The sequence below is a fragment of the Acomys minous genome (assembly GCF_964271855.1).
Source record: "Acomys minous genome assembly, chromosome: 1".
Classification (NCBI taxonomy): Eukaryota; Metazoa; Chordata; class Mammalia; order Rodentia; family Muridae; genus Acomys; species Acomys minous.
This window is the reverse complement of record NC_140483.1, coordinates 175301972-175318803: the sequence shown is the minus strand read 5'-3', so window position 1 is coordinate 175318803 and position 16832 is coordinate 175301972. Positions and strand designations below refer to the sequence as shown.

Below are 16832 nucleotides of genomic sequence, written 5' to 3'. Positions count from 1 at the left end.
CTGCAAAAAAAAAGCAAAAACAAAAAAAGAAAAGCACAAACAAAAAATCATTTCCCAGCTTTGACTTGCACCGGCCACTAGTGACCTGTGGGTTGTGCAATGTAGCAGAAATGACTTAGGAGCACTGGCGTTTGTGTGTGAAGCAACAGGTCTCAATCAGTGGGTTGCCACTGAATGATCTTCTCACAGGGGTAACCTAAGACCATCAGAAAACACAGATATTTACGTTGCCATTCGTACAGCAGCAAAACTACAGTTAGGAAGTAGCAATGACAAAAATGTTTACAGTTGCGGGGGTGCGGTGGGAGTCACCAGAACATAAGGAACTGTATTAAGGGGTCACTCATCAGGAAGGCTGGGAAACTTTGCACTATAGCTTCTTCTAGCCACATGGATACAAGGTCATGGGCAGAGTATAAAAGAATTATGTAGTAGCCTCCATGCCACCACTCCCCTACCCAAAAAGGCACAGTCTCTAGTTAGGAATCAAGGTAGTACGAAATGAAGGGTTAAACCTGTCATGGAGTTAATGACTATTCAAAACGTTTCCCTATTCCTTCAGCTTCATCTCTGTCATGCAGCAAACATACAAAAAAAAAAAGGCCTAACTGTCAATCAATCACACCTTACAACCTGTTTGTGTATGTGTGTGTGTGTGAGTGTGTGTGTGTATGTATTCATGTGATATTTCAAGGCCAGATTTCTACACCATGTTATGTCTATGTTCGCTCATAAGATTGTGTCCAAACATCAAAATTGGTAAAGCCATAAAAAAATTTCTATGCTCCCTCTCTCATCACATAGGTTAGGATGTGTTTACTTAAGCGGAAAATGGAAAGTAAACAGTTACTAAAAATGTGAAAACTATTTTAAAAACAAGTTTAGGGATGGAGAAACGGTCTGCTGTTGTGTTTGGCCACCAGAAAGCCATCTGTAAGCAAGATTCCATGCTCTGGGGGGATGGGGGGGGGGGGGAAGGAAGCTTCCCAATTCTCTGCGGTACAGAAGGTCTCAAGTCCAGAAGTAGGTCCTAGACCTCAGCTTGGCCTCTGCCCAGGCTCGATTATTTTCTTTATTGTGTTTTGTTTCATTCTTACTCATTGTTTGGTTTTATATTATTGACAATGCTAGACCAGACTTGGACGAGAGGCCTTCAGTATCTGCAAGTGTGCCTCATACCAGAATGAATCCTTGGGATTTGGAGATGACTCAGGATAAGAAAATAGAAATAATGAAAAGAAAAAAAGTAAATAGTTCTGACTTCCCGTTAAACATGGCAGGTCGGACACTATATTCTCCCCCTTTCTCTCCCAGATGTCTGCTAAAATAACAGTAAATAAATAAAGATGACAAGGGAACTGGAAAGAGGACAACGTCAGACAAAAGATGCCAATAAATTTTTGGAGTGGGAAAACTTGGTGGGGATTGTTCCTAACTAGTGGGCCTGCGCTTTTGGGGAAGCTGGGGATGGGAAGACAGACCCACTTGGCCTATGGAACTGCAGAACGGCTTTGCACTTTGGGGTGCCTGGTGAAGTATATGCCTACAGCTTGGCATATTGGCAGAGAGTCTATGTAAGGACCACTGTCAGAAAAGAATGCCAAGAAAATAGTTCAGAAAGTGTAGCCACAGCCAGACACAGTGGTGCACACCTGTTATCCCAGCCCTCAGGGAGGCAGAGGCAGGCAGATCTCTGCGAGTTCGAGGTCAGCCTGGTCTACAAAGTGAGTCCAGGACAGCCAAGGCTACACAGAGACACCCTGCCTCAAGAAAGAAAGAAAGAAAGAAAGAAAGAAAGAAAGAAAGAAAGAAAGAAAATTAAGAAAAGAAAAATAGAAAGTGCAGCCATACCAGAGCATGAAGGAACTAAAGCCAAACGCTACAGTGAGCAGATGGGCCGTCCAGGAGAGCAGTAACTAGTAAGTGTCTAACAAAAGGCAGGCACATAAGACATCAGGGAGGAATTATGAAAAGTCCGTGAGAGTCAACATTCTCTGAGCAAAGTGAGACAGATGCACTGAAGGCCACAAATAACACAGTACAACGAACTTAAATAACCCACACCAAGGCCCAGCATCCTGAACCATTAGCATAGTGGCCAAAACACTAAGGCTGTTGGACCAATTCCAGCCCATCACTTGTGTCTGAAAATAATTTCTTGAAGCGCGGATGTGCTCACACATGTACCTGCTCACTGAGTTTGCTATGCTGCTTCTGTGTCACACTTTAGTAGCCAGGTCACAGACAGCGTGGCCCCCAAACCTCAAAACATACACTCACATACTATATCATATATCATCCTTTGCAGAACTTTTTTTTTCTGAGACAAGGTTTCTCTGTGTAGCCTTGGCTGTCTTGGACTCACTTTGTAGACCAGGCTGGCCTGGAACTCACCGCCTGCCTCTGCCTCCCGAGTGCTGGGATTAAAGGCATGTGTCACCACACCCATCTTGCAGAATGATTTTTTAATAATAGGCAGGGCATACATTATTTTATTTCAGACAGAACTCTGGACATCCTTAATCTCAATAATACTTTATCAGTTTTAGGATATTGTTATTATATTCTATATTTATCATTTTCCTTAAAAATATGTATTTATCGACTTTACATCCTGATTTCAGGCCCCCATCTCTTCCCAGTCCCCTGCCTTGCACACCCCTCCCCACCACTCTCCCCTCTCCTCCTTAGAGAAAGGGGAGATCCTCCATAGGTACCCACCCACCCTGACACATTAAGTCCCTGAAGAAGTGGGATCATCTTCTCCTACTGAGTCCAGGCAAGGCAACCCTAAGGAGAACAAGATCCAAAGAGAGGCATCAGAGTCAGAGAGGGCCCCCCATTCCACTTGTTGGAGGATGCACATGAAGACCAAGCTGTGAATCTGCTCTATGTGTTCAGTCGCTGGGAGCCTGTGTTGGCCCAATTATCTGACTTTGTTGGTCTTCTTATAGAGTCTCTAACCCCTCCAGCTCGCTCAGTAGTGCCCCCAACTCTTCCACAGGACTCCTGAAACTCTGTCTAATGTTTGGCTGTGGGTCTATGCATCTGTTTCCATCAGCTGTTGGGTGAATCCTCTCAGAGGACAGTTACGCCAGGCTCCTGCCTACAAGCATAGCAGAGTAACATTCATGGGGTCAGGGATTGGTTCTCTCCCATGGGATGGGTCTCAGGTAGCGCCAGTCTTTGGTTGGCCATTCCCTCAGTCTTTGCTCCATCTTTGTTCCTACACATTTTGCAGGCAGGGAAAATTTGGGGTCAAAGGTTTTGTGGGTGAGTTGGTGTCTTTATCCCTCCACTGGAATTCTTGCCTTCAGGATCCATATCGGTTCTGCCCTCCAACCCCGCCCGCCCGCCCCCCCTGCCCCCCCCCCCCCCCCCCCCGTGCAAGGAGTCTCAGCTAGGGCAACCCTCATAGACTTCCTGGGACCTCCCCTATCCCGGGTCTCCAGCAAATCTTAAAGATGCTCCCCCACCTCTGATTTCTGTTCTCTCCCCTGGCCCTCTCCCTCACCCCGTGCTCTCCCTACTTTCATTCCCCACCTCTTCTCCCCTCTCCAATCCTTCTTCTCCCCAGTTCCCTCCCTCCACCCACTTCCAAAGCCTATTTTATTTCCCTTTCTGAGTGAGGAAGCACAATTTTGATAACTTTCAAGTGACAGTTGTGGAGTAAAATTCTAGAAGGTCCCAGAGACGACGACAACAACAAAATTCAGGCTAACAACACAGGAAGTAGATGAAAAAGTGCACTGGCCACCTCAACAACAATGAAACGCTAGAAAAGTCTACAATTTAGGGGAGTGTCAATGAGGATAGGGTCAGGAAATGGTTTATTTTCAACTTAGGGCTGTATGCCATGGAAAAGAAACATCAAGCGAAGAGAACAGAATAATTTTCCAAATTAAAAAAAATAGTTCAAAATGTCACCTTTACACCCATTTCTTTGCTGGAGGCTCTACAAGGATTTGAGGAAACAAAACACAGAGAATGGTCTCCTTCCTACAGCTCTGTAGGTGGTTGTGCAGGCAACAGTCAGATGGAGGAAACAACCAGACCTTGAAAGGAGAGACTCTGGACGAGCAGAGGGTCGCCTGTCACTGCAACCCTGCCTCCACATGAGGAAAGGGCATTGGAACTGTGTGATAGCTTCCCAGCAGCTCAAAAGAAAGCGTGGTAGTTACATAAGCGGAGGGCTTCTATTTTAACCAAGGCTGTTACTAACCGCAATTTCAAATATAGATTGCACATGAAAAAAAGCTAAACATTGAGACATAGTAATGGCAACCGCTGTGTGGTACTAATCCAACCCTTTTAGGATGGCTACAACAGCGACCAGGTAATGACGTCACGTGTTAGTGAGGATGTGCAGAAACTGGGAAAGTTGCAGCAACCCTGGGAGTTCTTCAGAGAATAACCACTAAGCCATATGCCAAGGAGAAACGGATGTGTGTCTATACAGTACTATGCGAAGGTTTATAGCAGCATTAATGATAATTCCTAAAAAGCAAGGCAAAAACAAGATGTCTGTCAATAACTAAACAAAATACTCCTGTATTTAATAAGTGAGATGTTACTTAGCCATGAAAAAGAACAATTGACCTAAATATGCCGCAATTTAAATGAACCTTGGAAACACTATACTAAGCAAAAGGAGCTTATTTCAGAAGCCCACATATTAGAAGACACCACTCATCCCAATGAATAATATGGATTCATGTTAAGGAGTACCACAGTGAAAGGACACTTATCAGGTGCTGTGGTTTGAATGAAAATGGCCTCCTCAGGCTCATATATTCACGTGCTTAGTCCCCAGTGGATGAACTACTGAGGAAGATCAGGAAGTCTGGCTTTTTTGCAGGAGATGAGTCACTAGGGATGAGCTTTGAGGCCTCCTCTCACTGCTCCCTTTCTGCTCCCTGTCAATCATGCTGTAGAACCCTCAGCTCCCTCTCCAGCGCCACACCTGCCTACATGGCCCCCTGAGCCATACCATGATGATAGTGGACTAACTCTCTGTCAATGTAAGCCAGTCCCCAACTTAACACTTTCTCTGAGGACCATTGTTGGGGACAGTGTTTCTCTTCACAGCGATAGAATAGTAACTAAGACACAGGGATATCTTAAGGAAACAGGGTTCCATTTTTTTAATGTTTTTTTAATGTTTCTTTCTTTCTTTTTTTTTTTTTTTTTTTTTGCCTAACGTACAAAGAAATAAGTTGCACTTTTTCATGAATGCATATTGATATGCTTTGCAGTGATTTTGAGGTACCAAAAAGTGTAAAATCAAACTTGGTAATGATCACACATATCTGAAAATCTAACAGAACCCACTGAATTATGCATTTGAAGTGGGTAAATTTATGTGGTATGCAAGTTGCAAATCAATAGTTTAAAAGGAGATTTAAGATGTACTAGAAAACAGAACCGAGAGCTACTTAGACTGTAATAAGTATAACATATGCATCCTGCCATTGACTTCTATGTGTAAAAAGACAACTGAAAATGAAGAAAGTGAAGCTACATAATGCTGGAATTCAATAAAATGCATTAAGAAATCACATCCACATCAGACTTGAGTAACCATGAGATAAATATCAAAACCCCTAAAGGCTTAAAAGTGATTGCCTAATATTAATGAGGGCAAAGTATATTTTGAGGCACATGTTATTACTAGAGATAGAAATCTTCACTTAGTAAATTTTTTAAATGGTATTTGCCAATCTGAAAGAGTACTCTTTAACACTCTGGTATATATCAGTACCAAAGCTTCAAAACTAAACCAAAATCAACTGAACAAAGCACTATAGATGATATCTTCTCTCTCTCTCTCTCTCTCTCTCTCTCTCTCTCTCTCTCTCTCTCTCTCTCTCTCTCCCTCCCTCCCCCCCCTCTCCCCCCCTCTCTCCCTCCCTCTCTCTCTCTCTCCCTCTCTCTCTCTCAAAATTTGATGCAGTAAATATATAGAAAGCCAGAAATCATATAGAACATTGGAAAAGTGCTCTCAACCAGGCTGACTTCACTGATATTTACAGGCCATTCACACAAGACAGACTGACCAAGGAAGAATGTAAGGTTGTAAAGACACTAATTCTTTTCAAATACACATAGAGCATTTGCTAATAGTGATCATTTCTAAGCCCTAACACAAGTGTCGATAAATTAGGATTCAAGTTGTATAAAGTATCTCTTCTGTCCAGAAGAAACTACATTGGAAACTGAAAACAGAGAGATATTTAGAAAATCCCCAAATACTTAGTAGCTAAATAACGCATTTCTAAATGCCAACGTATCAAAGAGATATAAAAGGTAGATCAGAAAATATTTCAGGCTGAAGAAAACTGAAGACATCAGAATGCACGATGGTGCCACTGAAGGAGCAAGGAGGGAAATGTCTGCTATGACCACCCATGTCTGCAAAAAATACCCCATCTCAGTGACATCATTGAAAATCTAGAAAAATAATGAGATGAAAACACATAATAGAGTAAAAAAGGTTAATGGAGATAAAGTAAAGCAGTGAGACAGAGGGGAATAAATCAAGAACAGAGAAAATTCACAACACAGAAGGATGAGTCTGGGGCCTGGCAGATGGCTCAGGGGTTAAATATGGCTCCAGCAGAGGAGAGGACCCCGGTTCGGTTCCCAGCACCCATACAGTGGCTGTCGATTGTCTGTCTACTCCAACTCCAGGGTTTCCAAAACCCTCTTCTGGCCTCTGTGAGAACCAAACTGCAGGTGGTACCCATACATATGTGCAGTCAAACATCCATGCACATTAAAAAATGATGCCTTAGTAACATGGAGAACATACTGAGCATATTGACCAGGAAAAAATATCAGGCATGATGCTATGATCTAACTATAAGAGTATTATACTTATAGTTATACTGATAAGGGGATATTATGAATTACAGTGTGCCACTACATTAAACATTAAACAACTTACTTGAATTTAGAAATATGAACAACAAACCACCAACACTAATCCGAGATGAAACAGATCATCTTTATGGCCTGTCTTCTCAAGAAATTAAATTCTAGTTATGAATTTTCTCACAAAATAAACTCTAGAGCCAGATGGTGTCAAGGCTGGACTTCCAAACATATGAGGAAACACTCATAGGCAAGCTTTTCCAGAATACTGGAGGTTGAAATTATTTCCTTACTTATTTAATGAGGCCAGCATTACCCTGATACCAAAACCAAAAAAGAAAAAAAAATAGACTTTCTGAATTAAAAACAAAAATTTAATTTAAAAAATTTTAAAGGGGCTGAGAAATGGCTCAGTGATTAAGAGCACTGACTGCTCTTCCGGAGGTCCCAAGTTCAATTCCAAACAACCACATGGCGGCTCACAACCATCTATAATGAAATCGGGTGCCCTTTTCTGGTGTGCAAGTGTACATGTAGGCGAAACAGTGTAAGCATAAATAAATAAAATAAATAAATAAATCTTTACACAAAAACCAGAAACATATCACCATGGACATGGATGCAAGAAATATAAATAAAGTTTAATAAATCTAATCCAGTAATATTTTAAAGTTCTTTTTTACTATCTCATTGTGCGGATGCTTTGCCTATATTCATGCGGTACCCAAGGAGGCCAAGAGAAAGCATAAGACCCCTTGAAACTGGAGTGGCATGGATGTTGGGAACTGAACGAGGGTCCTCAGCAATAGCAGCAGCAAGTGTTCTTAGCAGCTAAGCCATCTCTCCAGCCCCCCAACAATACTTTCCAGAATAATACTGATATCACAGTGTTTATCTTGACGGACCTTTGAGATGCCTAGAGGATGAGGAGCCTAAGGCCTCAGCTTGTGTCTCGGGGCAGCTTCCAGTGAGCATTGCCAAGCGAGACAGTAACTGAAGAGGAAAAACGCACCCTAAATGAGGGCAGTACCATCCAGTAGGTTAGGGACCACATAAAATAAAATTGGACAAAGAGAAATCCAGCCAGCACGTGCAAGCCCCAGGCTTCCTGAACAAGTGTGTCTGTCGCTACTGTACCAGATTCCAGCTTCTTCAGCCCTTCCATGAGGACACACCAGGAACTAACCTAGGATTTTTCAGGCTTTCAGTTCTTGATTGGATAGCCACTGGATTCTCTGTCTCACTAGCATTCAGACAGCAACCATTGGACTTTCCAGTGTTCAACTGTGTAAGTCAATAGTCCAGCTTAACACACACACACACACACACACACACACACACACACACACACACACACGGTCTATTCTCTAGACAACCCTGATACCATGATCAAATTGAGTTCATCCAAGGAATAGAATAACAGATTAAAAAGAAACATACATACATATATACATACATACATACATACATACATACATACATACATACATACATACATACTGCTATGAAGTCCAGGCTGGCTAATACCACAGCCTTATAAAGTGTGCCTAATACCACAGCCTTATAAGTGTTAGCATATACCATGACATCTACCTTTAACATCATTTGTGATTTCAAAGCTCTCATCGAATGAACAATGAAATGAATTAACTCAGCCATTAGAGGGAACATACAAACAATCTACAGCCCCTATAACACGCTATAGGAAACCCTGTTTCTTTTCCCACCGATCAAGAGCAAGCAAGGCTAATCTGGTTATATCATTACTGCCCAAACTTGAAGTAAGGACTCCAGCCAATGTTACTTTACAAGAAAAAATAAATTCAGGATTTGGAAAATGTATTTACATATGTCATGGCCATTTGTGTAGAAAGTAGCAAAATGCTACCCCAATAAGTAGCATGTAGCTACTTATAAATAACAAAGTAAATCACAAAGGCTTACCCAGTAAGTGAGTTTAGTAAGGCTTTAGAACACAATACCAATACTCAAAAGCAATCATTTTTTTTTACAGACTAAAAAGGAGAAATGGAAACTTAAAGAGCATCAATATTTAAAATACCATTAAAGATGAAATGTGTAAGACTAGGAGTACAGGCTGTGGTGTACCACTTTCCCTCTATGTTTGAGCCCATGGGTTACAGTCCCAGCACAAGAAGGAAGTGGGGAGGGAAGAAGAGTGAGGGGCAGAGACCAGAGGGGGGAAGGGGAAAAACGAAAGAAGGGAGAGAGAAAATTCAACCAAAACATAGGAAATATTTGTACGCTGAAAAATCATCAAATGTCACTCAGAATAACCACTCATATAGAAGTGTACACTATTCATGGACCATAAGACTTGATCTTGCTAATGGCAAACCTCTCAAAGCAGATCTAGAAATTAAAACACTTCCGACCAGCTCTCTGCCTACCTTAAAAAACAAAAGAAGCAAACAAACAAACAAATAAATAAACAAAACTAATGGACGCATATAGCATGCACACAGGATAGCTAGATCAAAGTATTTAAGAACGAGGGACGATACTAAAGAATTGAACTTTTGAGTCCAAGTCTTCTGATCAAAGGGGTACAAATCAGAGCACTGGCCTGGCATGTGTAGATATCCTGTGTTCAATCCCCAGTACTACACAAAAATAAATGTCAATTTAAAAAAATACAGCAATACAGTAGCTAGAAGCAGTAGGTCTACCAATGCACTAGAACACAAAAAGGAATCTGAAAATAGACCCATGCATACACAAACACTGAATTGATGAAGGTGCACAGACAATTCGATGGAAAGATGATTTGTTGTGAGTTGCACTACAGTTGCATATCCTGATGAAAGACAAGCATAGAGCCATATTCTGCGCCACATATGAAATGTAACTGCAAATGGAACGTACACTAAATAAAAAACCTAAAGCTATTAAACGTCTGTAAAGTAAAACTCTGTGCCTCTGAACCATGCAAATATGTCTTAGAACGGAGAAAAGTCAAAATCTCCTTTAAAATGATTCACAAAGTCTGATTCCATCAAAATTAAAACATCCCTATGGTCTTGTCGATTTGGTGCAATTCAGGATCACCGAGGAAGCATTTCTGTGTGAATACCTGTGTGGGCATTTTCAAAGTAGGGGGCCTGAGGTTGGGAGACCCACAGATATGCACTACAGTTGCATATCCTGATGAAAGACAAGCATAGAGCCATATTCTGCATCATATATGAAATGTAACTGCAAATGGAACATACACTAAATTGTTCTCCATCATTACTTCAGCCTTTTGAGAGCAGAGTTCTTTCACGGTTCCTCTTACATCCTTATATCCCTGACACAGTGGGCACTCAATAGGCGTTTGGTGAACCACATTGAATATTTATTGTAATACAAACCTCGCTGATGAGCTCTGTGAAAGACACCTACTGGTTCTGTCTGTACACCAGGATCCCTAAAGCCAATATGGCCACACTTACTGGTTCTGTCTGTACACCAGGATCCCTAAGGCCAATATGTCCACAGGCCGAATGTGAATTCTCTAAAGAGCTGATGGACCGAGGTGTAACCCAAAATGTTATAAGCTACTTAGTGGGTACATTTCAATCAGCTAATTTAATGTTTACTGTGGTGGTTTGTTCTCATAAAGCACAGTGTCAATTGGGAACCCAAACAACATTTAGTTTTGGTACACTTTCCTGCATTAAAGCCAGGCTCAAGAGCAGCTTCTGCCTCAAGCTCACAGGCAACCCTAGGAGCTGGTGGATAAGAGGAAGGAAGCTGAGGACCTGTGTCTATAGCATCTCTCTTGGCTTTGCTTCCTGACTGTGACACAGTGTGTCAGCCACCTCACGCTCCAGTCATCACACCTGTCTGCTGTGGTGGCCTGTACAGAATCAGTGTGACAAAAGACACATTTCTGTTCTTAGGTTGCTTTTGATAGATGTTTTTTGTCACAATAAAAGGGAAACGTTACTAAACACTATCCAAAGGCATTATTCAGAAAATCAAAAAGATGCACCAAAGAACTTGCGAGAAAACAAATGTAAAGCATTGATATGGTAGAGACCTGTGGCCAGAATATATAAAGAATCCCGCACACACACAAAAAAGAATCCCACATAGTCAACAGTAAGAAGGCTAGTAACCCAATAATGAAGAGATTTGAATAGAAACTTTGCTGAATAAGAACAGAGACGTGCACCATATTATACACTCTAGTGACTCTCGATGTGACAGTGGTTCCGTAAAGTTAGCCACAACACAGTCACTGTTTGTGTGAGTACTCTGAAAAGCTCATTAAATTACCCAGTGCTGCATTTTCCAAACTATATTTCCACATCAATGGATGCCTGATTGTGAATGGTTTATAAATATATTAATGGGAAAATGCTCAACACATTTAATCACTAGGGAATTGTAAATTATAAACAAGACCAAATTATCATTATTTGAATGGCTGAAAGGCCATCAGGTGTTGGCCAGGATTGGAAGTCCAACTCTTATGTACTGCTGCAGAAGATAGCAAATTCCATAGTAGTTAGTTCCTTTCACCCACAGGGAATTCACCTCTGGAGCTAAGTGGATACATGAAACAAGACAGGGTACCAATGTGACTTCCTGAACGTACTTGTGATGTAAGAGGTCAATAGTAAATAAATAATAATATTAACATAATAGTAGCTTGTTTTTAAATTTTAAAAATTATGGCTTGTTTATTTCTGGAAATTTTCACGTATTTTCAGGCCACAGAAATGAAACCTATGGATTTCCAAAGGACCAGCTCCTCTACAAAATTTTGGAATCTAGGTTTCTTAGAGTTAGACACCACCTCTGATCTACATGAGCCATTAAGCTACTAACATTTATTAAGAGACAAATGTAACGAAATCTCTATATAAGGCATGTGCACAAATATTCAGTGAAACTTCATTGATAGAAGCCATAGAGAGAAGGCATGTACAGGCTCTTGATAGGTGCAAGCTGATATCACAACAAACTGTATGTCACCCATCCAAGAACAAAAGGCAAAGTGTTATTGATACATACATCCTACAGAATGAATGATCTCAAAATAATTATGCGGGGTAAAAAAAATAAAAATTCAAATCACATAAGTGATAAGATGTATCATTCCACTAACAGAAAATACAGAGTGTGTGATTTTTATACTAACAAAACAAGGTTATTTTCCTGTTGATGTTGGCTTCACATAAGGATGAGAGGGAGGTATTTGCAAAGGCCATGACAAAATTTTGTAAATATGGTGTCTATGTTAAAACTTGCCAAGGTTTCTATTTTAAACATAAACAGATTACTATATGCCAATTATATTTCAAAATAATACTAAACAAACAAAAAGACTGCCTCTGGGTATTACAGCATCTGAGCATAGGAGATTCCCTGCATGGGGCAAGCAATGCAAGTAGTAGATTTTTTTCAAAGCCCTGAGTTTGTCTTTATCCATGAAGAGTTGTCATTATTCTGGAAAAAATGAAAGATAATAAAACAACAGCAATTACACACCACAGAATAAGACACAAGCAAGGTCCTTCATTGAGAATGAATCCAAGAGACTATGAACACTTTCTAGAATTCTCAGGGACTAGTCACTTCATTACTGAATTCCTAAGGATACCATTCGAAATACTGCCTTAAATGAAATTTAATTTGAGCGTTCTTTAATTTGAACGAAGCATCGCTGATTACAGAATGCCATTTTAAGGCAGTAGTAATGGACTGTGTTTATGACTGACACATCATTTGAGCACCCATATCTGTGCAGTGAGTTGCTGGGCACATTCTCATGTGGGAACAACTTGGGTATAGAGTTGGGTTCAGCTTATGAAATGAAGTTAATCAATAAAATGGCCAACTTCATGGGAACCTAAGTAGTGAGCTGAGCAAACTTACAAAACAGGAGAATAAAAGGCAGAAGCCAAAAGAAATAACTCCTGAAAGCAGGAAAAAACAAACAAACAAACAAACAAAACCAAAGAAGAAAATGCTGGATTTCCAAACAATTCTCATATAGAATGTAATTGTTCTTTAACTACTGGTGGTGTTTGGTTAGAAAGCAGGTCTCAATGGCCTCACTCCCATTGTGGCTTCAATGGAGTCAAGAAAGGTCTGATAACACTAGTGGAAATTCTTTCGTGCCGTGAGTGTTTTAATTGTAAAAGCACAAGGACTTTGCAAATTCCTAACAATCTTCAAATCTTATGACAATGGCTATTGGCTGGGGGAGTGATTTCCTTTACTTCATATTAAATATCCTCCCGTTTCTGATTTGCTTCGGCAATTAGAAAAATGCCCATGTGCGGTTTTTGCTGAAAGAAGACAATACACTGTAAAAGGCAGCTACTGTAGTAACTGCTCCCAACAAACCCTCAAAGGAATCTGGACTCTCGCAGGATACACCAGAGTCTGTTTACCACCTTAAACTCTGCTCTACCCACTCCTGACAGTTCTACCAGCCTCCTCAGGTGGAGAGCAGCTCTGAGGAGGAGCAGGAGAAGTCTATTCAACACACATGGCCCCGATTTATGCTTATAAGCTTCTTCCAGGAGGCATGGTCATGACGCAGGACAAGCAGAACAGGTGTGTGGTGTTGGGCACATCAGTTTTCTATGATTGGCAAGAAAGCACACGGTGACTTTAAACATGTTTGAGTAAGCAAAGTGAGAAAGCGTCTGAAACAACAACAACAACAACAACCAACCCCTACAAGTCTAAGGAAACTTGTTAATGGGCTACTCAACACCTCTGTTGCATTCAGCACAGGCAAACAGTTTATACGAACCTCAAGGATAAGGTAGAATTTCTATGCGTGTGAGCATGTTAAACAAGATGATGAGGGGTTGTCTTGATTTGCTTTGAGGACCTGTCTGGTATTGCTGGTGTTTGGCAATATCTTGGAGAAAGCTGGCCAAGGCCCTTGTATGCACCCAAGAGGAAATGGAAAGTTAAGAGCCTGGACCAATGACTGCTAAGAGTCAGTGATGGAGGAAGCTTCGTGTCAAGCCTCCAGTACTTATGTTTAAGCCCTCTGCATTGTTCTTAAGTAGAGACTGAGAGGCACATTCCTGTACCAACTGCTCACCTCAGGACAGGGCATTTTCGAACCATGGTTTTCAATCTAGCAGCATAGTGCAGTCACTTGGGAGCGATTTGCCCAACTCCTCCAGGAAGATAATGTAGTTCACCTGCGACTTCCACATGGCCATAGGTAGACCATTCGGCTGAGCTCTACAGCTGAAAAGCCTGCCGTGGATCAAAGATGGCGGGCACAAAGCATGCTTATATAACTAGCGTTGTTTCTAATATGTGTAACCTCAGTCTAGCTGGGCGTCTGAAAATCTCCGTTTCTGACCATAGCATCCTGTGGCCCAGTCTGCTCTGGGCCTCTCAAGGAGCATTCATAACCTGAGCCTCTGTCTCCAAAAGCATACCGCTGCCATGAAAATGACCACTAACACAGAGATATGAAAACGGATTTCAAAACATAAGTAAAAGCAAAGGAAGGAAATCCCCCAATTTAGACAAGTCTCCAGAAGCAAAACAGAGGAAAGGAGGCTATCTGGCGATAATTCCCGCCAAGAGTATTTGGGCACTTTCCCAGAATTACCAAAGTAATCCTGTAAAAATGACATCTATGTAGACTAAATTATGAACAAGCTGCCCAAGTCGAGGGTGCTGACTAAAAGTTACCTGACTCTTGAAAGCAATCCAAAAGTGCCTCACATTTTGACACGACCCTCCCTTGACTCTATTCTAGGTCCTTAGGGTCTTGTAGTAATATCACTGTGGAGTTTATATCCTCAGAACCCTTCAAGCAAGCCTGAGGAATCCCCACTTTATATGTGGCCATGCAAACATTGAGGGAGGACTTGGAGGGGGTGTGGCCAGAACCAAGCCTCCAGAAACTCCACGGCCCCACCCCACCCACCATCCTGGCAGGCCCACCTGTTGCGCAGTTCTCACACCTTAAACAGCCCTCCCTGAACACAGAGTGACTCTGGGTGACAGTGTCAGCTGTCCACGGGGCGTCGGAAGAGTTGAACGGAGGACGAATGTGCCAGCGCCCAAGCCTCTCTCAGGAAAGCAAGAGAACCAGACTCAGTAAAGGACGGTCTAAAAGGGCTCCTGGTCGCAGGCTCTGGGGAAATGACAGCTCCTAGGCTCAACCGCCTTTTTCTCCCAAGACTCTGCCCAGCTGGAAGCAAAACTTGGGCGCGGGAGAGTAACAGGGACAGGGTCTCTGGAAGTTATGCCCACAGCTTGACCCCCCTGGTTTGGAGCTAGAGTCCATCACCCGCTTTAGCTTCAACCCTCAGCACCTGTCCCAAGCTCCCTAGATGGCTCAGCCCGGAGACTGAGCTTCGCGGAAGATTGCTTTCCTAAGTGACACTCCCTGCTCCAGCCAGAGGCAGGGGTGAAAAAGAGTCCTGGAGGGTTGGAGGCGCATTTGCTTTCCCTACCTGTCCGGCGACACAGAGGAGACACCAGGTGTGGACGATGAGACGAGCCAGGAAACCTGGGCGATTACGCGCCACCAGCCACGCCATGGTCCAGGCGGAGACACAGAACGCAGCGTACTGGCCGGTGGGCGCGTCTCCCCCACAGTGGCCGCGCTGCTGGGCTGCTTTGAATGGGAGCGCTTGCGCCCGGCTGGGGGCGTTCCGCGTGAGTGCTGCAGTCCCCGCCCGGTGGCTAGGCGACCCCGCCCCAGCACCCTCCTGCCCCTCCTTCTAGGGTCAGCCAAGCTCAGTCAGGGCTGCACCGTGAGCATCGCGGAAACGTGATCTGGGCTGCAGTTGCTCCTATTTTCTTGATTTTTAAAGGAGGGTCACGGCTGCCTTCCTTGCTCGGGTTTGGAGCGCCACCCTGCCCACCCCTGAGAAGGAAAGGTCCCCTGGGTGCTGGAGTTTCACTGTGAGCCTTTGCTTAGGTCCCGCCCCAAAGCGAGCTCTCTCTTGTAGGTTGGTTTTCTAGGGGCCCTAGCTGACCTGCGGGCTGCGTCAGACTCTCCCGAGTCAGGGGACCCTTAAGAAACTTGTGATCTCACAGATTGGGATGATGTCTGTCCGTAGGCATCAGACCTCAGGTTGTTCAACGCGATTCTACCATGGGAGTAGTTTGCTTTGCGGCGTGAGTCTGGCAATGGAGAAGCGGCTCTTGAGCCGCTGGGACCGTCAACAGTTGGGTTTCAACGCATTGGAACTGGAGCTAGCGCCAGGCACAGTAGGGAACCCAAGAGATGGAATCAATGAAGTTAACTTCGTTGTTTGTTTGCTTGCTTGCTTGTTTTCTCCCTTTCTCTGTTTGTGCCACGTTTTTATTACACTTCAAGCTTACTCTGAAACAAGACAAACTTCGCGCTCTGTTGAGGTCTTTTGCCACCCGGCCCCAGCTTTTTTCCTTCTGAAAGCCTGGCGCTCCAGAGCCACCAGTCCAAAACATCTCTATAAGAAAGCAAGTTCCTACCCTTCCAAGGCCACTCCACCCTTCTCTAACTTTGGCAGCAAAGCTGGAAGAGGCGGGGAGCTGGCCCCACTTCAGTAAACTTGATGATAAGGGGAGTTAGCTCTGCCCTCCTGAAATCACTTCTGTGAAGTTCCCATGTGTGCTCACTGGGATGAACCCAGCTATGAGTTAGGACGCTGCCATATTCCCTAGCAACCACTCACTCAGTCTACATATTCCGGGATGCCTCCTAATCTCTGGGCACTAGGCTTAAATGTCAGAGACTGAGACCAACACAGGAAATGCCCACAGTCTGCTGACAGAGAATGAGAGGCAAAGCCATGGCCAAATTGCTCTAAGGAAATAAATGCTGTATGTTCGAACCTCGATCTTCTATTTTGGACTGACTTTGGGGGATGGGGGTGGGGTGGGGGTAAAGAGGCTGTTTCTCAGCATTTACCTGTTTTCTCATAATATCTATTTATTGAGTTCCCAAAGTATGAAAAAAAAATGTTTTG

At 43.0% G+C, this 16832-nt stretch overlaps 1 protein-coding gene across 3 annotated transcripts in view; it reads right to left on the bottom strand.

Moving 5' to 3' along the window:
- Positions 1 to 15482, bottom strand: part of ADAMTSL1 (ADAMTS like 1) — an 888380-nt gene extending 872898 nt beyond the window's left edge. For all 3 annotated transcript variants that reach the window (XM_084779022.1, XM_084779023.1, XM_084779024.1), the window contains exon 1: positions 15330 to 15482. In XM_084779022.1, the coding sequence (XP_084635148.1) occupies positions 15330 to 15416 (87 nt within the window). In that variant the 5' untranslated portion in view covers positions 15417 to 15482. The remainder of the gene's footprint in view (positions 1 to 15329) is intronic.
- Between the last annotated feature and the right edge of the window lie 1350 nt (positions 15483 to 16832).